Source organism: Dendrobium catenatum, unplaced genomic scaffold, assembly GCF_001605985.2.
Source record: "Dendrobium catenatum unplaced genomic scaffold, ASM160598v2 fragScaff_scaffold_124, whole genome shotgun sequence".
In the NCBI taxonomy this organism is placed as follows: domain Eukaryota; kingdom Viridiplantae; phylum Streptophyta; class Magnoliopsida; order Asparagales; family Orchidaceae; genus Dendrobium; species Dendrobium catenatum.
This window is the reverse complement of record NW_021318586.1, coordinates 220034-242884: the sequence shown is the minus strand read 5'-3', so window position 1 is coordinate 242884 and position 22851 is coordinate 220034. Positions and strand designations below refer to the sequence as shown.

Sequence of the window (22851 nt, the reverse complement as noted above, 5' to 3'; positions counted from 1 at the left end):
GTCTGAATTAGACAATCTGTCTTCATTCTTCAATCACCTATGTACTTAGAGATATACCTGCAATAAACTTAATTAAACAAGTATAAAATTCTAAGTATCTGCTCTTTTGAAGTTGGATAATGTGGTAGTTGGGCTCAGGATCAAAAACCAAAGGCAGCATCAACAATAAAGTATATACCCTAAGCCAGTAATAGTTATACCGATAGCCCAAAGTGTCATACAAGTATACAACCCAAAAAAATGTTCAACAGTGATACTTCAACCAAGATAACTCTAAAATGATAGCAACTGATACAAGTATACAACCCAAGATACAATAAACCCTAAGCCCTAATCGGCAAATAAAAAGCAAAATTGCATAATAGCTTAAATCCGAAGAAATAACCGAACAAGGATGATACTTGAAGTCTTCAACCAAGATAATTCTAAAATGATAGCAACTAATTAGCAACTAGCAAGAAAGAACAAACTGAAAAGCTACGAGCTTTCAGAGTTCGAGCAAGAAGGAGAATAGGAGATTAAAAATACTTTAATAGAGGAAATGAGGAATAGACGACGCGTCGACGACACCGACGAGACGACGAGGAGAGAAGCTCCATGAAGGAGGCAGGACGCAGGAACTAGGAAGCCAGGAAGGAGACGATCAGATGAAGACGGAACTTTCGTAAAGCAGAAATGTGCCCTAAAAGCTAAATGCCTAAATTAAATCGCATGAATCGCTTTATGCCTTTATCGCTGGACAGCGCGGGTTGAAGCGGGTCATTTCCGGGTCAATATCGGGTTTCCGGGTCAACCCGGACCCGACCCGATATTTAAAACGGGTCGAAAAATGTAACCCGAACCCGACCCGTTTCGGGTTCGGGTTGACCAGAACCTGAAAAAATCGGGTCAGGTTCGAGTCGGATTTTCGGGTCGTGTCATATATTGACAGCCCTACATAGAAGTTTGAATACATTTGGTGTTTTAAATAATGAAACCCTAAATAAATCTCATCATGAAGCCCTAATTGTATAATTGAACTTTAAAACTTTGTGGTAAATTTTATTAAAATCACAAAATATAACATCACGTTAATTGAACTTAGATTAAACCAGAGAATAAAAAAAAAATAATGATTTCAAAATTTTAATCTTGAAATATTAAAGAAAGCTAAGTCAAACCTACCCCTTTAATTAACCATTAAAAATTAATTAGTCAATTTGACTTCCAAATGAGTTCAAAATTTCATGAGTTGGTTCCTGGTTTAGTAATAAAACTCATTGTTCAAATTTTTGGTAATTTTGAATACATTTGCTAACTTAAATAGTAAACCCTAACTCATTAAATACATATGGACCCTTAGAAAATTTATACATAAATAAAGAAAAATTAGAAATATATAAAATAAAATGAGTTTGACTCAAAATTTGAAGTAAAATCAAAGAAAAATACAACCAAAAAAGAAAATAAAATTATTAAACATAGTCAAGCATAAATCAAATCTAAAATAAGCTTAAAAACCCTATATGCCAAACTTGAATTTAATAATTCATTTAAATAAAATAAATAATTACAAAACCTTAGAAATTTATTGTATTACTTTGAGGTTGTCTTCAACCTAAGTAATGATCTCATAAATCCTTAGGACCTAAATAAAATTCAAAATGCATATTTAAAATGTATTTAACAAACCTAAAATAATAAGCTTTAATTCTTAAAACATTTGAAAATAGAGTTATATGCTTATCTTGTCCTTTTGGATAAGAATATTGCATTTTTTGCGTTCTTAGGACTTACTAATTATTGAACTCATTTCACTATGAGTCCATTTTTTAATATGTTATTGAAAGTTTTAAATACAAATTTTAACAACGAATCCTAAAAGTTTCATAAAATATTTAACACATTAGCACTTATATTTAAATAAACTCCCTTGGACCCATAAACAACCTATGCATTAGAAAATGAAACCCTAAATCCTAATAGGATTGACTAGCTACATAGCTTATCATACACCTTTTTTGTACTTTTTTGGGAAACTGACTCTAACCTTAGGTTAGGAGCATTATTTTGAATGTTGAATGAATTCTTTATTATGTATATTTATGTTTTCAATGCAAATGATTAAATGAGTTTAATGGATATGTTTAAATGTTTTGAAGGTTGAGTGATTCTATGATGATGATGATGATGATGTTATGATATTTTTTCTGATCTATGATGAACATTAGGTGTCTTTTTATTAGGACTGATGTTGATATTTATTACTAATCAGATTTTCTAAAAGTGTCCTTGCTTACATAGGGCTATTATGAAAGGGGGACTATTAAACTAATGAATTTTCTATAGGTTCTTATGTTACTTTATCCAACTAAATTTAAAATTATGGACAAATTATAGGTTGTTCAAATGATGAAAAAAATGTTTAGCATTGTGTATTGTGATGAATAAATATGAAATATAAACGACTTTTTAATGGAGTCTTTTTATTTTTAAATATAAATTTTAAATTGATGTGCAACTTAAAAAAGAAAATGAGATTATTCATCCTAAGGAGAAAAGAATCATGGTAGAATAACATGTGTGTCTTTCGATACAATATGTCATCCTTCATATTATATTTGATTATGACAATAAAAATTTTCAACACTATCTTTATTCTTGAATCCATTTTGAAATACTATGTCCATCTTCTAAGATGGTATGTTATTCTCAATGCAGCATTTGATGATAAAAATATGTGCATTTGAATATGTGGTTTCATTTTTCCATAGATTCAACTTTTGACTCCACTAAGGAAAGGTTCTTCTTTCCATCTTTAATATTGGCTAAACAATTTTTATATTAGTATATATTATGCTTGCACTACGTGTAGTCTCAAACTACCTTTCCTTCATTGATTTCCTTGCCTATTTTTTGGGGTAAATGTGGCAAAAATCTAAATTTTATAATAAAGAAATAACATCTTAGAAATTCCAAATAGTAAATGGTGTTGTAGGATCACATTAAAACCCATTCTTTAATGTGTTGGTGGGCTTCTTAGGTTTCAAAAACCTCATTTTGGATTTTAATTTGATACTTTAGTATATGAAATCTTAAGAACTCGAAAACAAAGTTAAAAATTCTCCAAAAATCCTAAATTCCCACTTCAAACAAATTATTCAAAGTTTATTAAATCTAAACCTATCCACAATCATCTAAGTTAAATCTCATGCTTCTAAAATTCAAAATCAATCTTAGTCCCAATCTTAATTAATGTATTGCACTTACATGCCATTTATAGCTTGACATAATATTATTATTGAGTCCAAAAGTCAAAATCAAAGTTAAAGTCACTAGTTATTGTTGTAATTACATACCCACCTAGCTTGAGGTAATTATCATGATAACTTTCCGTACTTAAAATATCAAAATCTAAATTCTTCTATTATTTTAACAAATACATTGTAATTACATGATTTATGTTCCTTGATGTATTTATGAAATAATCTTCTAAACTGAATATTAAAATCAAATATTTTCAAACAAATATGCTCAAATTTCACCAATATGTAACACCTATAGTGAAATAAGCGACAAATTTCCTAAATCCTTGTTGACCTCATTTCTATATGAGGTCATCAAGATCTATTCAACCATCAATCAACCTTGAATCAAACTTTAATCATATTCAATCATCAACAATCATCCATTTGATTATGATTGATGTGAATTATTCAAATTTATTCAATCAAATCCAAACCCAGTTCAAATCTAGAATTCCAAACCAAAGTCCAAGGTTAAAGGCCCATATCATAAAACCCTTTTTGAGTGATTTTTCAATCAGTTCAATACTTAATCAAATGATCTTTGATTCATGATCTATCATATTCATATTGGTTAGCCATGTCCCTGAGGTTAACCCTCCAAATTTGAACCCAATCTGATACTTCTAACCCCAAAAACTGAATTGAAACTCAAAGGCTGCAAAACCTTCAAATATTTATAGCCTATATCACTAGACCTCCCACTTTGTGAAATTTGACCATGGGACCTTCACCAAGACCCTTGACCATGTCCATAACCTTTGTTATGACATGTTGAGCATTAAATTATATTTTGGTGGACCCAATTTGACCCATAGTTGACAAGGGGTCAAAATGACTAAAATATTATTTAAAGATAAATTTGGACTTTTCCCCAGAGCTCAACATAGCTCAATCACATCAAGCCTTAAAAACTTCTATAATGCATTATAAGAATTTTTAAGAATGCATTAGACCCAAACCTAGCCCTTAGTTTGACCTGGTTGACCAAGTCAGACATGATTGACTAAAGTGCCTTTTAACCATTCAAACATGCATTTTAACCCAAATGGCCTTCTCATTACTTGAGACCACTTCCATTGTGTTTAAAACATAAATTTAAACTTAATAAACCTAGAACTTTGGTAGTCAACTTGGTTGACAAAGTCAACCAAATTTGTCCAAATAATTATTTTGTATTCCGGTTTCTAAGAAACCGGATTGCTAAGCTCCAGTTTCATTCATATTTAAATTTTTTATGCTCTAGGATCCTCATGCTTATTTAGATATTAAACTTGTTCCTTTTTATAATTTGACCATTTATTTATATTTCTAGCTTGAACCAGATCCTGCCCATTTTGTGTGCCACCAAGCGCTCATCCAGCGCAGGACTACAGGCTTTTTATTCTTACCGTAGTCAGCAAACTCCCATCAACTCCTACCGAACTCGCAGCTCTCGCATTTCAATGGACGGCTTTGCGGCGAGATATCTCGGGTGGTGGGCTAATGGCCGCCGCTTCCTCTGTTTGCCAGGAAGAGGAACCCCTTTCTTCTCTTCGAAGTCTTCGACGGGTGCCTGCGATCCCATCGGCGAAGGTGCAGAGCCCTACATTCCTGTCCTGATCGTAGGGGCCGGCCCAGTTGGACTTGTTCTCTCATTTCTCCTTACGAAATTAGGTTTAACTTTTTACCCATACTGCGTTTTTATTTTTTATTTTTTTACGCTTCTTTCCGCTTCATTCTCTCCCTTAAAATTTCTTTTAAAAGGGTGGTTCTTATTAAAGTTCTCAGTGCACCTACTGTGTTTGATGGAACTCTTAAGCCTAAGGGCATCTCCATTGCCGTTCTTGCTTTGCTCCAACCGAACGCCATTTTTAAGCTATTTGATCGCGGATGAGCGTTGCACTGTTCATCTACTGAACTTTTGGGAAAAAGGCGCGAATGAAGAGAATGATGGTTACAGGGCAAAATGGCCTTCCATTGGAGATGAATCACGACATTTTTTGGTTTCACTGCATTTTGGAGTGAAAAATGAGATTTTCGGTTGGAGATGCCCTAACGTCACAAAATTTCGACGCCTAGAACAACATAGATAAACAGAAATGATTTGGCTTCACGAGATAATCTGCACATGATTTAAATAGACTATGAATAGTGGTTATCATTTTTTTTTCATCCTTTGTTTATATTATATTTTGGAAATTCAATTAAAGGGCTAACACGCTTCTATGTTAGTTCAGAAGCAAATCAATAACAACTTGAATCCATGTAAATTTTAGAAGGACCTGTATGTAGACCCCAACTCTGCCATGCTGGATAGAATTAAATTTATTGAATTGGTTGTACGCCATAAGGGAATCAAAATCGATCCCGCTAAAATTAAAGATATAGTGGAAATGCCATCTCCAAAAACCCTAAGACAACTTCGTTCATTACAAGGAAGATTGTCATATATATGAATATTTATATCTGATCTTTTAGGTATATGTCAACCCTTCACACGATTGAGGAAGAAAACTCTCTCAGGTCAACTCAACAGCAAAAGAAGCCCTAATTTTTTATTTCCCGTCAAAGATCATCCATTACGATCCTTAGATTGTCCTATATGATTAGTACAAAACATTCCTTTTAGCCAGTACGATCAGCATTGCCCTGTACGATCATTTCAAGTATTTGTACAGATCGTCCAGTACGATTCTGCGATCATCCTGGATGATTAGTTCAAGATATTGTATTGATCGTCCAGTACGTTATGGGACAATGGGCGGCGATTTACATATCATCCTGCACATCCCTCAGGACATCCAGTACGATCACCTGCACGATTAGAAGAAAATTATAGTTTTTGTCTTGGACGATGGGGAATCGTCCCATGAAATATCAAAGATCGTCCAATACGATTGTTTTAGATCGTCTAATACGATCTGATCGAGCAATCTAACCATAATTAGTCCCCTAATTATTTGATCAATTTTGGCATGTTTGTCATAAATCGTCATGTACGATTAGAACAAAATTTGAAGTTTAAAATATTGCCTAAATTATGATTGGCGGTTGTTTTTCATGTATATAACTTATCGTACTGTACGATCTGAATCGTCCAGTACGATTAGTTAACCAATCTTACTTAACAATAGGTGTCCTAATTAGGGTTTTCTGTATAACTGATCATCCAGTATGATTTAAATCGTATTGTACGATTAGTTCAAAACTCAATTTTTCTCCTAATTCACTAATTCACCCCTTGAGTGTGTGTATGTAAGGTTACTTAGCTTGGGGTCCACCAGATACATGACTTGACTCAAGAAAGATAAAAAATATATTGAAATTGAAAAATATAACTGATTTTGAGCTGATTTGCATTGTAAGTGAACTTGTGGACCTGAAAGGTTAATGAGCAGGGAAAACAAAATAGATATGCAATAATAGCAGTAGTAAAGAAACAACAATGTTGATTATCATCAAAATTACAGTACTTGAGCCCAGATTTGCAATAGCTTCCATTCTTAATGTTAGATCAGTTATTAGATATGATTGTCGCTCTAGTCTAACTCTAAGTCTTTATAATTTCCTTAATGACTTTTTTTGTATTGCTCAACTCATTCAAAACCTAAGTTATCAAATCATGAATGGGGGTTTCAAGCCTCAATCATAAATACCTATTGAACAAATCATATTGAAATAAGCAAAAGAGGTTGCTACATTGAATGAAATAACATTATTATAGAAAAATCTCTCAATATTTATGCAAACTTGTCAGTGTGTCTTTCTAGCCTTCTCTAGAAATATTTATTGAGATGCAGACGCCCTCTCTCCATGATCCTTGTCATCTTCCATGCTTGACATGTAATGATTCATGGGACCTCTTTCCCCTCTAGTTGACATTCAAGGATGAGGAGTCCTTATCACTGCACTCACTCTTATAATAAGTGTCTATGACAACTCTATCATCAAACTATTGCTGCACCATATGCTTAGACATATATTTGTTTTTCTATGAACGAATCTTTTCTTTCATTGCTTTGGGCACTTTGGTATCTCTTAACAACTGCATCTCAAATACACATGTTTTTTCATTTTCTCCAACGTCGACTTGCACACTATACCTCCACGTTGGTTCCTTTTGATGTTCATTATAGATTTCTTCATGGTTATAACTATATATGACAAAAAGCTATAATAAAAATTTTGATTTAAACAAATATGAAAATTTGCAAACGTTCAAAGAAATAAAAATTATAATCATACAATTCAAAGAACTTTTTTTAAGGAAAGAAAAAAAAAATAGGGCTTATATATTGTCACTAGCTAAAGAAAAAGTTTGGTTGGGGAAGTGTAGATCCTTGTGGAAGAGGAAAACTTGGCTAGGAGGAGAAGGCATGTGGTTTAAGGCAGTTGGGTCCAAATTGCACTGGTGTGCGCCTCAATACGAGCCTCATTATAATTATAATCATATATATTGTAAAATGCCAAAATAGTCCTTTTTGTTGTAGTTGTAATATAAAATTGATTTTAAATTAATATCTTGACCATACAAAATTGATTATAATTTTTGATCAATTTTGTATAGTCATGTGACTAAATTGGTGTTATTTGATACTCTAGGACTAAATTGGCTATATACAAATATATATGAATAGTTGAGGGACTATTCTAAAGTTTAACCCTATATAATAATAATAATAATAATAATAATAATAATAATGCCCGAATAAACTCTTATGTTATAATTGTGATATAAAATTGATCTTAAATTAATCTATTATCCATACAAAATTGATCACAATTTTAAATCAAATTTTTTTAGTCTAAATTAGTGTAACGTGATGCTCTAGGATTAAATTGTCTATATACAAATAGTTGAGGGACTATTTTAAAATTTAACACCCCCCTCTCTCCCTCTATATCTTTTGCTTCATCTTTGTTTTGTTTTTTTTTAATCGAGCTTCTTTGATTTCTTCTCCATGAAGACCTATGCAGTCATATGCTAAACGCATTGTTTGACAATCATACATTTACATATTGAAGGAACTGATTATCATGATGGTATATGCTTTCCATTTCCGCATATTTACACGTACCTGTTGCTCATCTTAGCGTAATACAGTAAATCCATTTGTTTCTGGAAACGACTTTTTTAAAAAGTTTTTATCATATTTGTTTATTGTTAATTAGTGCTGATCTTCTTTCATATCTCTATTATAGGTGTCAAGTGTGCAGTCTTGGAGAAAAATCCTGCTTTCTCCCAACATCCACAAGCACATTTCATTAATAACCGATCTATGGAGGTTTTTGATATCATCATTAGCTCCTGTGAAGGATGACCTAAAAGATTGCTTTTGAATTTCATTTCCTGGTTCTCTTTATCATGGTGCATGTACATCTAGAAAAGAAATTCATGTTTCATTGGAAAAAAAAAAATATCGTTACTGAGCTGCTTATTGATCAAGTTGATACAATTCTTACTAATTAACAGAAACTCATAGTTTATAAAAGGTCCCATATTGGATACCAAATATGATGTTATACAATGATGATGAACAAGAATTGCTTTTAAGAAATTAGTGAAATGCGAACTTTGCTGGGCTAAATATAAACGGATGCTTCTTCAAGTTAGATCTTAGAAAATTCCATGAAAATACTAAGTACTGGCAAGCGATTACAATTGAGATTACTAGGATACTTGCAAAATAACAACAACAAATAAAAGAGTAAAGCAAATGGCAAGTTAACAAAATCCACAGTTTAATAACTAGACCGTTCACCTTGGGATCCCTCACTCACACTCTTGAAAGTGATTGGCTTAGCGGAAGAAAGTTTCAAGCAAACTTAGAGACGCCACTACAATACATGCGATGCCGAGGGTGCTCGTCGCCGGGGAAGGAATCAGAGTTGGAGGAACGGGTGGCCGTCCGATGAGCTTCCACTCTCCAATAGGTCTTTGTTCGTCGATGACGTCTGCTAAGTGGGGGAGGATACCATCAACGTATTCCTTGACTGTGCTCTCAGATCCAAATCCGGGGTCAAAGAATGGTGATTGGATGACGTCAATCTCCCCTTGAGAATTGAGAATAAGCCCGTGATCTACTTCCGGATCCGCCATACATGAACATTGAAACTCTTGGTGGAGGTGCTTTGGGTAAACCGCCGGTTGGAAGGAGGTAGGGGGGGGGGTGAGGTGGCGGGTGGAGAGGAATAGGGGAAGAGAGGCGGGTAGGGTTAAGGTTGGAGGGAGGAGAAGGGTTTAGGAAAATCTAAAATTGATTTTAGAATTTCCTTAGGGGAAAGGGTGGGAATAATTTGATATTCAAATTATTCCCAAAGGAGTAAGGGGCCGGCGGTTTTAAGTGGGAAATAGAGCTGATTTAGTGGGATTAGGCTTTAAATTGGAGAGAGAGGAGGGTTTTGATGGGGCCGGCCATGTAGAGATAGGAAAGAGAGTGTATTGTTTTAAGTTTGTGGGCCCCAAGGATTAAATAAAGAGTAAAATCAAAATTTGAATTTTAAATCAGATTTGATTTAATTAGAGAGGTTTCCTAACTTAGATTTAAACAATAGGAAAGTATTTGAATTCAATTATTTAATTGAATTACCAATAGGAAACCTTCCTAATTGACTAAGACTTGTTTTAGGAAAGTGAATAATAGAGTATTTGAAATTTGAATTTCAGATTTGGTGGCTTGGGAGGTGGGACGGCGGGTTGTGAAAGTGAGAAGAGGTGCAGAGGGGTGGGGACCGGCGTCTTCTTATGGGCGGCCGACGGTTGGGAGGGCAGGGGGCTGACGGCTTGGGGATCAGGGGAGGTGGATGTCACGACCCGGCCCGAATGCTCGATCTAACGAGGTGGGTATGAAAGTCGGACGATAAAAATCATTAAACATTATACTTCTTCTTTTGTACTGAACAGCCACTAAAATACAACATGTAGATTTACCTGTTGTCATTTGCACGCCGCCTTCTGTAGACAATTTCTTCTCTTTCAGCCATTTCTTTAACTTAGGAACTTACCTGAAATATTTAAACTCGTGGGTTGAGTTTACTAAGTAAACTCATTGGGTATCTAATTAAAACAATCAATATAAATAATGATATATGGATTATATCATTTCTTAACCTTATTTCTTTCATTTCATTAATTTATACATCTTCGAACTTTTTTCTTTTAAAATAATTTAAATCTTTAATATTTCATTTATATTTCCTTTTACCATTTGATTTGTACAGGAGCACTGTCTCAAATTACCCAAAGGTACAATCTTTTTCATTTATTTATTTCCTTTTCCATTTTCATAACATTTTCCTTTTCCTTTTTCGTGCACGAGTACGGCGTCCCCAGCCAGTACCATAAGGGGGTGAACTCCTGTAGTTTTCAATACCTTTTCCTTTTATGCTACATTTGTTTTATTTCCATACATATATGACTTTTTACTTCTCTTTTCGTTTAAATTTTCCTTTTTTGATTTCTTTTTCATCCTCATTGTTATAATTGTATATAACATATCTTATGTGTATTTATAAGTATTACCTTTCATTTCTATAAACTTTCAACATTTATAATGGATGAATTTATATAAGACTACAAAATCATAATATCTTCAACATTATGAAATACATAATTAATCAATTAATTTAAAATATTCCAATTATGAATAAAATTATAAAACAACATAATTTATCCACTTTAATCCTTCAAAATTCTCGATCCTTGGAGCAACCTCAACTTCAAGTTCCTACAACATCCACAAAATATAACTTCTAAAAAAACGTGATTTCATAACAAAGTTGAATTAAATTTATTTACTAGGAGAGTCGCTTACAAAAGGAAAAATAGGAATTTTCTCAAAATCCCTAAATCCTTCTCTCACAAAATTCCTTCCCCTTTGTTGACTGATATTTCAAATACATTGACAAAATATTTATTTTCAATTTTTATTTTGTCGTAATTAAAAAAAATGGCTAAAACACAAAGGCTAGAATTCTAAATTTTCATTAATATTAAGATGAAATAACAATTCAATATTATGATTTCGCATGACCTGTAATGCTATGTAGGATGCAACATAAAGCCATATAATTGATACAAATATACTTGAAATAATCAATGATTTTTATAAGACCATATGCTCACATTTACACAAGATTCGTTGCGTTTAATTTCAAAGAGTGTATATGAGAATTATTGATTGATAATAATAAAAAAAATTTGAAATAAAAATGGAGAAAGGAATTGAAGAGACGTATCTCTTCGTAACATTAATTCAGTTCCTCCGATTTGCTCAAACGATGCAATCCTTGGAGATAATAACTGGCTTATGGCAATCAGTCAATAAAAGGGGGAAGAAACAAAGAAAAAAAAAACTAACACTTGATTTTCTCCCTCTGTTCCGAAGTGCTGTTCTGTCTTCGTTTACTCCAGTAATTAATCCGCCTTCACCGTCGCTCCAACCCACTTCCCTGACGTACTCTACTTCTTGCTTGAAGGTAATTTGTATCTTCGTCTTGGTCCTTACTTTTCGCTTAATCATACAAGGCCGCACAAACTCTTCGTTAACCTGCTTTCAAGCCCTCGCTTCGCTTCTAAATAACTGTCCCTCTCTCTGCATCTAATTTTAACCCGTAAATAACCCTTCGTCCAAACAAAATCTCACATAATTTGTGAATAACCGTTTGCTTGTGCCCTTCAAATCAAGCCAGCAAACCACTTGCTTAAGGAATTAAATCTCAAAAAGCCAGCCATTTGCTTATTGCATGTGAATATCCAGGATTAGCATTTAATGCAAGACAAGACAAGACATTGTTCTCAAAATTTTAAGGGAATAAAATCAGGTTTTTGTCTGTTATAGTTGTACCACTCTAATTATAATTTTGATTTATACAATCAAATAAATTTATATGCAATAAAATATAATCCTTTTAGTCAATTACAAAATGGCAAATATATGTGGGCAGCCTTGTTTATAAGGACTTGGTTGTAAGACCCGCTACCCGGCAACTTTCGTAGGAAAGTCGTAAGCCCGACCTTAGGGAGAAGTTTTAGGTAAAAATTTACCTAACTCCTAATCCCTAATTAAAACCCTCGGCCACTTCTAATAGAAGCCGTAAGTCCGACCTCTGAGGGAAACGTTTAGGAGATAATATAGCCCTAGACCCCTCAAATGGGCATCCTAGTTTAAAGGACTAGGTTGTAAGACCCACAACTCGGGCCACTTAGCTTAAAGTGCTAGGTTGTAAGACCCATAATTAGGCAACTTCTAAGGAAGCACTAAGACCTAATCCAAATCCAATTCAAGCGAAATTCAAGCTTTTGGGCATCTTAGTCTAAAATGATTAAGTTATAAGACCCGCTTTTAAGGCTTCTTCCTAAAGGAAGCTATAAGTCCTACTCAAATAATTAAAACCTCCGGGCAGCCTCACTATAGAGTTAGGTTGTAAGACCCATCATTGGGCAACTAATAAATATAGTAATAAGTCCCAAACCAAACCTAAATCCCTGGGCAACTTCTAAGGAAGTCATAAGCCCCTACCTAAATCAAACCATATGGGCAACTCCTAATTGGAGCAGTAAGCACCATTCTAAATCAAAATTTTGGGCAACTCATAAATAGAGCAATAAGCCCCAACCCAAATTAAACTAAACTAAAATTCACACATCTCCACTTCAGTCTACTCGGGATCTCTGAGAGGAGGCAACCCATGGCTGCTAATCAGATTCCCTGGACACTGCAGTTAATGATTGTTAGTGTTGGTAGACTGAAATCTATGGTATACCCGGGACGACGGAACCATGGGATCTTGATCGGGTTTACCTCCATTTCCCCTACTATTGAGACTAAAAATTACTTAAAATTTATTTCATCCTTAATCGAGAGTTCTCTCTTACGTTGTAAGAGGGGTAATTAACTATGAGTGCTTGCGCTCATAGGAAGTAAGAACCTCAGATCTATAAACCCTGACACAACCCTCAGGGGAAATCTGGTTAATTTCAATCTGACTTAAGGGAAATGGAATCCTACGGCTGCAAAGCGGGATTCGCACATTCGTGCTATTTTTCTTGAGCCAACACCCTTGCTTCGATTCCTTCTCTTATCTTCAATTTAATGTTTCTAATGATTAGAGAAATAATTAGGAATCGATTTATACAAAAACTTGCAAAACAAACTTTTCTCTCTTTTCCTCGTCGTTCCTCTCGTTCGTTGAAATTTCTCCCAAATTTGTCTATCCTTTAACTGTGGGAATGAAAAGGAGTTGATTATTCTCATCCTTTAACGCGATCGATTGATAAAATTGGAAAAAAAATGAACTTACCTCGCTCTCCCGCACGTAGCCGACCATCCGCTCCTTCAACAGAAACTTTCCTTCTCACGATTTCTCTTACCAAAAAGAGCGAACTAACTATATCTCATGAGAGGAGTCGTTAATTTATTCCTACGAACGGCTCGCCTCTTTCGCGGCTTGTCCGCCCGTTCGTTCCCCTGAATCGGGTTTTTAAGAGAAGCTGGCTAGTTCTGTTGAACCGGCCTAGCTAAACCGGTCATTACAGTGGAAGGCTTGGCTTAGGAGGAGAAGGGGATGGGGTTGATGAGGCCGGCGGGTTGAGCAATAGGAGGATGGTGGATGTGGTGGAAAGGAAGAAACGATGAACCGCGAACCTTAGAATCCACCAAGATTGATGGGCATTGCTCTCACCCACTTAGGATTGCTCCTCTCAAGAACTCATCAAGAGAACATGCAAGAAAGTGGAAATTTCATTCATAAGTATCATTAACCATTACAAAGCTAAGAGACCTTAATATATAGGCCTCAATAAAAGAAAAACAGAAAGACACAAGTGCCCTCGGGGCTACAATAGCGACTCACTACCCATAGGGGTAAACTAGGAAAAATAGAAAATGCAAAATAAAAAAATACAAAATATATCAAAAGTAAAGACTTTGTATCGTAGCGTCGATCTACGACTCTGACGATGATACACTTGTGGAAATCTCTTACTGATGTCCTCATCAAAATTTCTTTGTATTTTGCTCTTTGTGTGTTCTGATAAAGCCTTTTGGACAGCTTTTTCGCAAAATGGATGGGCTTGCAGAGGACATCCAGAAGTTGCAGCCACCAGTAGATTTATGGAGGAAGTTCTTCTATTGCACTTCTGTTTCTGGTACCATTCTTGGGTCAGTAGACCACATGCAAACTCAAGGTAAGTTTGCAACTCAAGAATTTTTAGCAGCTGCAATTCTAATATTTCGGTTCATTTTACACATAATTCATCTGGATTTCATTTACACATAATTCATCTGGATTTCATAATATTCTTAGGTCTTGTTTCTTAATTTCTTAACATTCTCCTCAGACTTTGATAAGAAAGAAAGCCCTGTTTCTGTTGCCCACTACTCGCAGTACAAATTGATTAGACTGCTACTGAAGAAGTTAGAAAGGTTGGGCTTCAAGTTATGTTCGCTTGATGAACTTCAAAAGTTAAATCATTGTATGCTTCAGGAGAAAAGGATTCTCATGGGTGCTGAATGTACGTCCATCAAACCTACATTGGAAGGTGTCAAAGTAGGTATTTCTTTGCTCAAGGACGGAAAAGTAGAAGAGATGAATTTCCGTTGCAGTTTTGCCATTGGGTCAGATGGTGCAAGGAGTACCGTTAGGAAACTAGTTGGTATAACAATGCAAGGTGAACGGGACTTGCAAAAGCTTGTAAGCGTCCATTTCTTGAGCAAAGATCTTGGACAATACCTGTTGCATAAGACACCTGGAATGCTCTTTTTCATTTTCAATCCTGAGGCTATTGGTGTTCTAGTTGCACACGATCTTGATGAAGGGGAGTTTGTGCTGCAGGTAGTCTAGCTGATGAAGGTAGCAGATGCAATTCAGTTCAGTTTAGTTTACTGCGATTTAATTTAGTATAATGAATGTGATATGACTGTTGATTTTATGAGTGGCTGATTTATATCAATGTTTTTTGCCAGATTCCATATTATCCTCCTCAACAGAACTTTGAGGATTTCAGTTTCAAGGTTTGTTTTTATCTTTCATTTATTTGTCTTCTTTTGTCTTATTATTGCATAATAGCTTAATAGGCTATATTCAATAAACTATTGACATCCTAGCTGTATCATTTTATAATTAATTTTTTCCTTATAGTTGTTGTAGGTAAAATTCCAAGAGAAGCGCTTAGGAGAGTTCTAGAAAAGAAAGGAGTTAATAATGCTTATATTGAAGTCATTAAGCGTATATATATATAATTTGTTGTGTTTAAACACAAGGTGGTTTGATCAATTATTTTATTTTTTCAATTGGATTACATCAAGGATTAGATTTAAGCTCATATCTTTTTGCTTTAGTCTGGAATGTTCTTACTAGACATTTGCAAGAGGATGTACCTTGGTGTATGTTTTATGCTGATGATATTCTTCTTGTTGATATGACTAGAGAGGGAGTTGAAGGAAAACTTGAATTATGGAGTTCAACTTTAGAATCTAAAAGTTTTCATTTGAGTAGATCTAAAATCAAATACATAGAGTGTTATTTTATTAGTAATAGATCTTGCAGTGGGGTTATAACATTGGGTGATCAAGTCATTAAAAAGAGTGCACGCTTTGGATATTTAGAATTTATTATTCAAAGCAATGGTGAAATAGATGGGGATATTATTAGTAAAATTTAAGTTGGATGGTTGAAGTTGAGGAATGCATCAGGCTTATTGTGTGATAGAAAAACACCCCTCAAACTTAAGGGTAAATTTTATAATATGCTGGTGAGACCTGTAATGGTTTATGGCATATAATGTTGGCTATTAAAAAAGAAGCATTAAATTAAGTGTTATGGAGATCAGGATGTGCAAGTGGATGAGGAGGTTTACACTTAAAGATAGAATCCGAAGGGAGTATATACATTGGAAAGGTTGGAGTAGCTTCAGTGGTAGGTAAGATTAGAGAGTGTCGCCCTGGATGGTTTGGTCACATAAAATATCGGCCTTCTGATGACCTCGCTAGGAGAGTAGATGTATTAGATACTGTCTATATTGAGAAAGGTAAAGACATACTTAAAAAGTTTTGGCTAGAAAGTATTGTCACATACTTACGTAAGTCAATTAGGTATTCTCTGGCTTTGACGCCAAAGAAGAGGATATGATTTCCTATAGCTTTTAGGCTAAGAAAAAAAAAATAATCTAACCTAAAACTTTGAGGTTAAGACTAATGGGATTTCTCCTATATATTTAGGCTAAGAAAGAAATAGGATTTTCTATTACTTTTGAATCCATATAAATCAATGTATTTATTTAATTGAGCTAAGCAAATACAATTGAGAGTTAAGTAAATCATTTATAGTTTTGGGCCTGCAAATCAAAGATAGATCGTTGAACTTTTATGTACTCAAGGATAAATATTCATTTGCTCAAGTAAATCTAGGAGGTCATAATTAGGCTCTTGTGCCTAAGGTTGGGGATATTTATTAATTTTGGCTCAACAAATAGGTCGATGGATATGAGATTGAGTCCTTAGGACTCTTTGTTTAACGTTTTAGCTAAGTCATTCCAAAAATTTAATTTAGAACTCATATCCAAACCTCTACTTGAGGAGCATATGTACTTATAATATTAACAATCTTATCATCAACAACAATCTTTAAAGCTATAATTCTATCTCCAATCCTATTAATTTTTATAACATTATCCTTTAAACTCTTATCTATAATAACACCTACACCATTTCTAGTACGACTCCTTCCCGAATACCAAAGTTTAAATCCTAAACTATCAATTTCCTTTGCCTTATCTCCAACCCATTTAGTTTCCTGAATGCACAAAATAATAAGAGTTTAATATAATAATTTTTTAAATATAATATATAGAAATTAAGGTGACATCATATTAGAAATGGAAAGCGATAATAAATCAATGTCATGATAACTTATTTAGCTTATAACATAAAAATGTTTAATACAAATGTCTAGTACAACCACAAAAAATATAAGCTAAAAATCATTTAGTACAATATGAAGGTTCAACTACTCAATAGAGGGAATGATAGAATTAGATTCAGAGGTTGTTCTTTAGCCTTTAATATCATCATCATCATTGAATATCATTGCTTCTAACTCTGGTTCATCTAGAGAAAGATTTACAACCTCCAATAATCCCATATCATCAAGACACTCGAACCCATCTCCAGCAACATCCCACATCTTTTTATTACCTGTCATATAAAGTGGGGTCTTCCTTGATAGAAGACGAAGATTTGTATGCACAAAAGCTAAATCTTCAGCTCGTTGTGGAGTTATTTTATTCCTCTTCATCGATTGAATAAATAAGTACGTGCTTCAATTTCTCTTACAACAAGAAGAGGATGATACTTGACCAAGAAGTTTTATTGCTATTGTTTGAAGAAGCGGTGCGGTGCTGAAGCTCCATGAATCAACCACCACATTTTTGTATCCATTTTCCATCTATCAACCAAAGATTTTTAATCACCAAAGTTCTCTAAATATCCAAAGAATTTTGCAAGTTTTATATTAATCTTTCTTCTCTCTTCTTCATTTGGGAAATATCGTTTCAAGCATATCTTTCTAATATTTAAATTTCTAAATCTTTTTGTGGTGAGACACATTAAGGGTCTTCTTGAAGCCATTCTTTACTTGAATACCTTCAAATAATACAAAGCTTATAAAATTATTTATTCATTTACCAAAAAATTTAAAATTAATTTAAAAGATGAATACAAATGTATCTTGATTTAATGAATGAGCAAAATAATGCAAAGGTGTGTTGCTTTTGCTCCACCTATCCTCAAGAATGGCATAGACAACGCTCCAAAAATTTGAGTATTAATCATGTGACTTTCTTTCATGTTTATATATATATTTCTTTCATTTTTGCTAACATAGAGTCCCACATCTCATAAATCAAGTATAGGCATGATTTATCTGTGTTAGCTTCCCTCAACATATCATAAATTGGATAAGTGAAAGTCAAAATGTAATGTAGATCATCCCACCACAAATCATCCAATACCTTTTCTTTCATATACCTTGCCTTCCCAATGTCATCTTCTCGATAGCAAGATCACTTCTCACTAATCATCATAGACTGAAGAACATTTTTTATTTCTTTGAATCTTCTCAACATTATTATAACAGAAGCAAAACGAGTTTCAGCAACAGCTAACATTCTCAAATGTGAGAAATCATTAAATATTAAATGTCTTAAAGTGTGGTTCATAATGAAATTCTGATCAGAATACCATCATCTGCAACCACTATTATCTAATGACATTCAACATAGATGATTTTATTAGCCTCTGTATTTTTTGCTGCACAAATATTTTTTAGAGTAAGATTTAAAGTGTGCACAACACATGAAGTCCAGAATATATGAGGATAAGTTTGTTCCACCAACAATCCTACAGCTCTATACACCGGTGCATTATTTGTAATAATTTGCACAACATTTGAAGGCCCAATCATGATTATCACCTCTTTTATCAAATTGGAAATGAAATATTTATCTTTATATTCTCCTTTACAATTCACAGCTTTAATAAACATTGGGTAATTCTCTGTAACGACCATGAAATTAAGAGTGGTCTTCTTTGAGGATCAATCCAACCATCACACATCAAACGAACACCTTTTTCTTTCCACACTCCTTTCGTTGGTTCAAACAATGTCTCAATATATGCTCTTTCCCTTTCCAATAATTTTGATCTTATTGCATTGTAGCTAGGTGGAACCTAACCTGCAAGGTTATTATTATATGCAAAAATGAATGCATTTTTATAAAAATGATTTCTTGTAAGGTTGAAAGGAAGTCTCGCTGAAAAAAAACATCCTTACAATTTCATTATCTAATTCCTCTCATTGCTGCATATTAAAAGACTTCTCTAAAAAACTACTGATAACTCATTTTCTTTTCTTTGATTCATATCCTTCACTTCTAAATGAGGGTTTGCGCCCACAGGAAGTAGAACTCAGATCTAAATAAACCCTGACACTACTCTAGGGGGGATATCTGGTTAAACATAAAACTCAATCTACCTCCGGGAAAATTAAAGGGAATCCTAAGTTCGTGAGAGCGGGGTTACCATCTTATTTAATGATTTTTCCAGAGCGATCAATCCTTTTTCTTACATTAATGTTATGTTATTATGTTCATTTTGTGTCGTACCCATGTCTTATGCAGGTGTTTGTACTTCATAGGACGTTTACCTTTGGACTCCATTTTTTGGGCAGACACCTAAGGATCTCGTGAACAAATTCTTTGTTTCTGTAGTCCACCAGGGGAATATTCAGAATGTTAACAATGTTCATAAATGCAGCATAGAATGGTGATAGCCATGATAGCCACTTGCATTTGATTTGATGCTGGTTTGATAATGCCCATCACTTGCTATTAGGTGATAACCTACAACAGGCCTGAAAGTTGAAAACAACCTCATTTACAGATCACTGCGAAAGAAACTTTGCTCTGAAAACTCAGAAAATACTTTATTTTGATCAGTAGATTAAACCAATGCCATGAATGCATAAAGTGCCGGTAAGATAAAGAGACAGAATCATGTAGTAGAACAAATTGAAAGAAAGTGGAAAGCAGAAGAGCTATACATGAAATGCTAAGAGTATTTGATGTGGCTAATACATTAGCAACAGAGCACGACATTCCATAAGAGCTTTGCGTTGAACCACATTTTTTAAAATTCTCTACTCTAGTCTCTAATGCCTTTTGAGATTTTAATTATGTATCTGAAATTGTATTCTGATCTTTATAGCCTTCTTGTTAATGGCTTTTTAGCTTACATAGCACATTTCGTGACTAAAATTTGAAAGCTTTATTTTTTTTTTGACCAATATATCCATCTTTTTAATTGTGGAAATATTTTGCTGTTGGTGTTGGCTATCTTCAGTGACATGGACAAGGGGACCCACCGGTGGATTATAGAAATGGAGTAGCTTGCGATGAAGAACTTGCCAGGGACATAAGAATCACTTGTTACACGGCGAGAAGTACTCTCAATGTGAGTGTTCACTGTGTGAGTACTCGTTATATGAGTACTTGCCATGTGAACACTTGCCTATTGACAATCCACATGTTAATTGTTTGTCTATATTTATATTTTTCTAGCTACATATTGGGCTACATGCCTTTTGTAAATGAATATATTATTTATATAGGTTTTGATGTATCCTCATAACCATATAATCTATGTTGCACCGATACGGATACGGCGACACAGATACGATACGATACGGATACGGAACACGTCAATTCTTAAAAATACAGGATATGGGTATGGCGCGGACACGGCATTATAATTTATAAATCATACATAAAAATTAAGAAAGCAATCAAAACATAATAGTTGAAATTACAAAAAAAATGGCATCAACATCATTTGTAGCATTGTAGCTTATAATATCAAAATATAAGTATTAAATGTCTAGTACAACAACAAAGGCATAAACATAAATTATCTAGCACATGAAGTTTCAACTATTCAATAGAAGGAATGATATAATTATCTTCTTCATTGGTTTGTCTTTGAACTTCCATATCATCTTCAATAAATATCATAGCTTCTAATTCAGGCTCATCAAGTGAAAGATTAATAATTTTTAATATTTTCATATCATCAAGAGACTCAAATCCATCTCGGAAATGAGAGAATCTTGCTCGCAACCGCGGAAGTAAATACGCCACGTCTTTTTTTTGAATTTCTTATTATTTTTCAACGGACACACGTATCGGATACGCGTGTCCTTTTGAAATTAAATAGTATTTTAATTGGATACGGTTTTGATGTATCTGACATGTATCGGTGGAGTATCAGAGGCGTATCCGTGTATCGGTGTATCGGATACAGCACGCCTTCATAAATAGGTGTATCGGTGCAACATAGCTTGTACGGATGGTAATGATGTACATTAGACCACGATAGAAATAAACAAAGTAGATGGCAGCAGGATGCATATATCCTCGTATTTGGATAACTGGCTCTTCACCTTCCTTATTGGCTCAATGGAACAAGCTCATTGTGACTAGCTCATCAGTTTGAGCAAGCTTTCATAGATTCATGCTTCCATAGTGACCACACCGGTGATTTTGGGTGCTCTTAATAACAGCTTGGGAGAGAAAGGAGATAGGACATATGGGAAGGATGTTTCTAACATTTTTCTTTCAATTAATAACTTTGTTGATTGAATGACCTGCCTTTTGATAAGTGGGGGATCAAAATGGACTGTTTTTAAAAAGTGGACGAACCACATATATCTCTGGATCTGTGTAATTCACCTAAAATAATCAATGTCTTAATTTTTGGAGTTAAGCAATTGAGAAAAATTTGCATCGCATACAAGCTTAATTATCTTTTTTTTTTTTTTGGGGTCTCTCTGACTTTGGTTTTTTTCATGAGGCATGCTTAGTTAATGGGAAAATTTTGTTCAGTCTTTCCTGAGTTTTGAGAGTATTTCATTGATGTGCTTCTGTAGGTCTGTGAAGAAATCATTTTTAAACTGGTTGGATGGAAGCTTGACGATGTTGAGGTTAAAGACATAAAACCATGGGCGATGCATGCTGAAGTTGCTGAGAAATATGTTTCATGCAATGACAGAGTAATACTTGTTGGCGATGCTGCTCATCGTTTCCCACCAGCTGGTGGTTTTGGTTAGTTATACAGTTGTTTTATTATTATTATTTCTTTTTGATACACCTACTTGGTTTTAGCTAGGTATTACTAATCATTTTCCTTAGTAAATTTTACTTAGCTTGACCCGTATATGGCGAATTGCCTTATTAATAGCATTACCCTACCTGGGTTCAAAACCAAGTAGGTGTATCAAATAATATGGGCATTGGTCATTCTTGATCTTAAACAGCTTGGTAGCCTTTTTTATTCCATTGACATTTCGCTGTCTTGTTACTTTTCATTTACTACTACCTGCTTTGTTAGTATAGTCGTTTGGAGTGTAATACTGTAATGGACTCTTTTTTTATTACCAGTTAAGTATGTATGCGTTCCAAGTGCATGAAACTAATATTAATTCGGATAGGAAAGAAAAATAATTAATTGAAAAATGTGCTATAGAATTCAGTGAAGAGGATGTGTTACATGGAATAAATGTCTCTTAGTTTTAATCCACTATCTGCTTATTGGAGGATAAAGAAAGATTTTTGGATGTTAAAACATAAAAAAGTATACACGGAAGCATAGACATAGGGCTTATCTTTGCAGTTTCACTATTCTCTTGAGATATTTGGCCACCAGCAATCTTAAACTTGTGTTGTGGCGTCCACGTGTACTCTTATTAATGACTTGATCGCCCAAAGTCACAATCCCCTCACTAGGTCTATTACTACTAAAATTACACTCCATATATTCCGTTTTAGATCTACTCAAGCGAAAACCTTTAGACTCTAAGGTTGACCTCCATAATGACCTGAGCATCCTCATCTCTGTTGTGGCGTCCAATTAAAGAAATTTAATTTTCACGTATCTAAAAAAAAAATTGAAATAAGAAGCCCGTTAGAAATAGGCTTGGAGTAGAAACAATAGAGTGAAGTAAATGGTGGAGACACTCTCCTATGTATCTTTGT

The 22851-nt window shown here is 34.2% G+C and overlaps 1 protein-coding gene across 1 annotated transcript in view; it reads left to right on the top strand.

Moving 5' to 3' along the window:
- The first annotated feature begins 4601 nt into the window (after nt 1-4601).
- Nucleotides 4602-22851, top strand: part of LOC110098599 (2,4-dichlorophenol 6-monooxygenase) — a 29113-nt gene continuing 10863 nt past the window's right edge. The window contains exons 1-6 of the mRNA XM_020825471.2: nt 4602-4940; nt 8469-8551; nt 14319-14454; nt 14608-15101; nt 15233-15280; nt 21747-21921. Of these exons, the coding sequence (XP_020681130.1) occupies nt 4730-4940; nt 8469-8551; nt 14319-14454; nt 14608-15101; nt 15233-15280; nt 21747-21921 (1147 nt within the window). The 5' untranslated portion in view covers nt 4602-4729. The remainder of the gene's footprint in view (nt 4941-8468; nt 8552-14318; nt 14455-14607; nt 15102-15232; nt 15281-21746; nt 21922-22851) is intronic.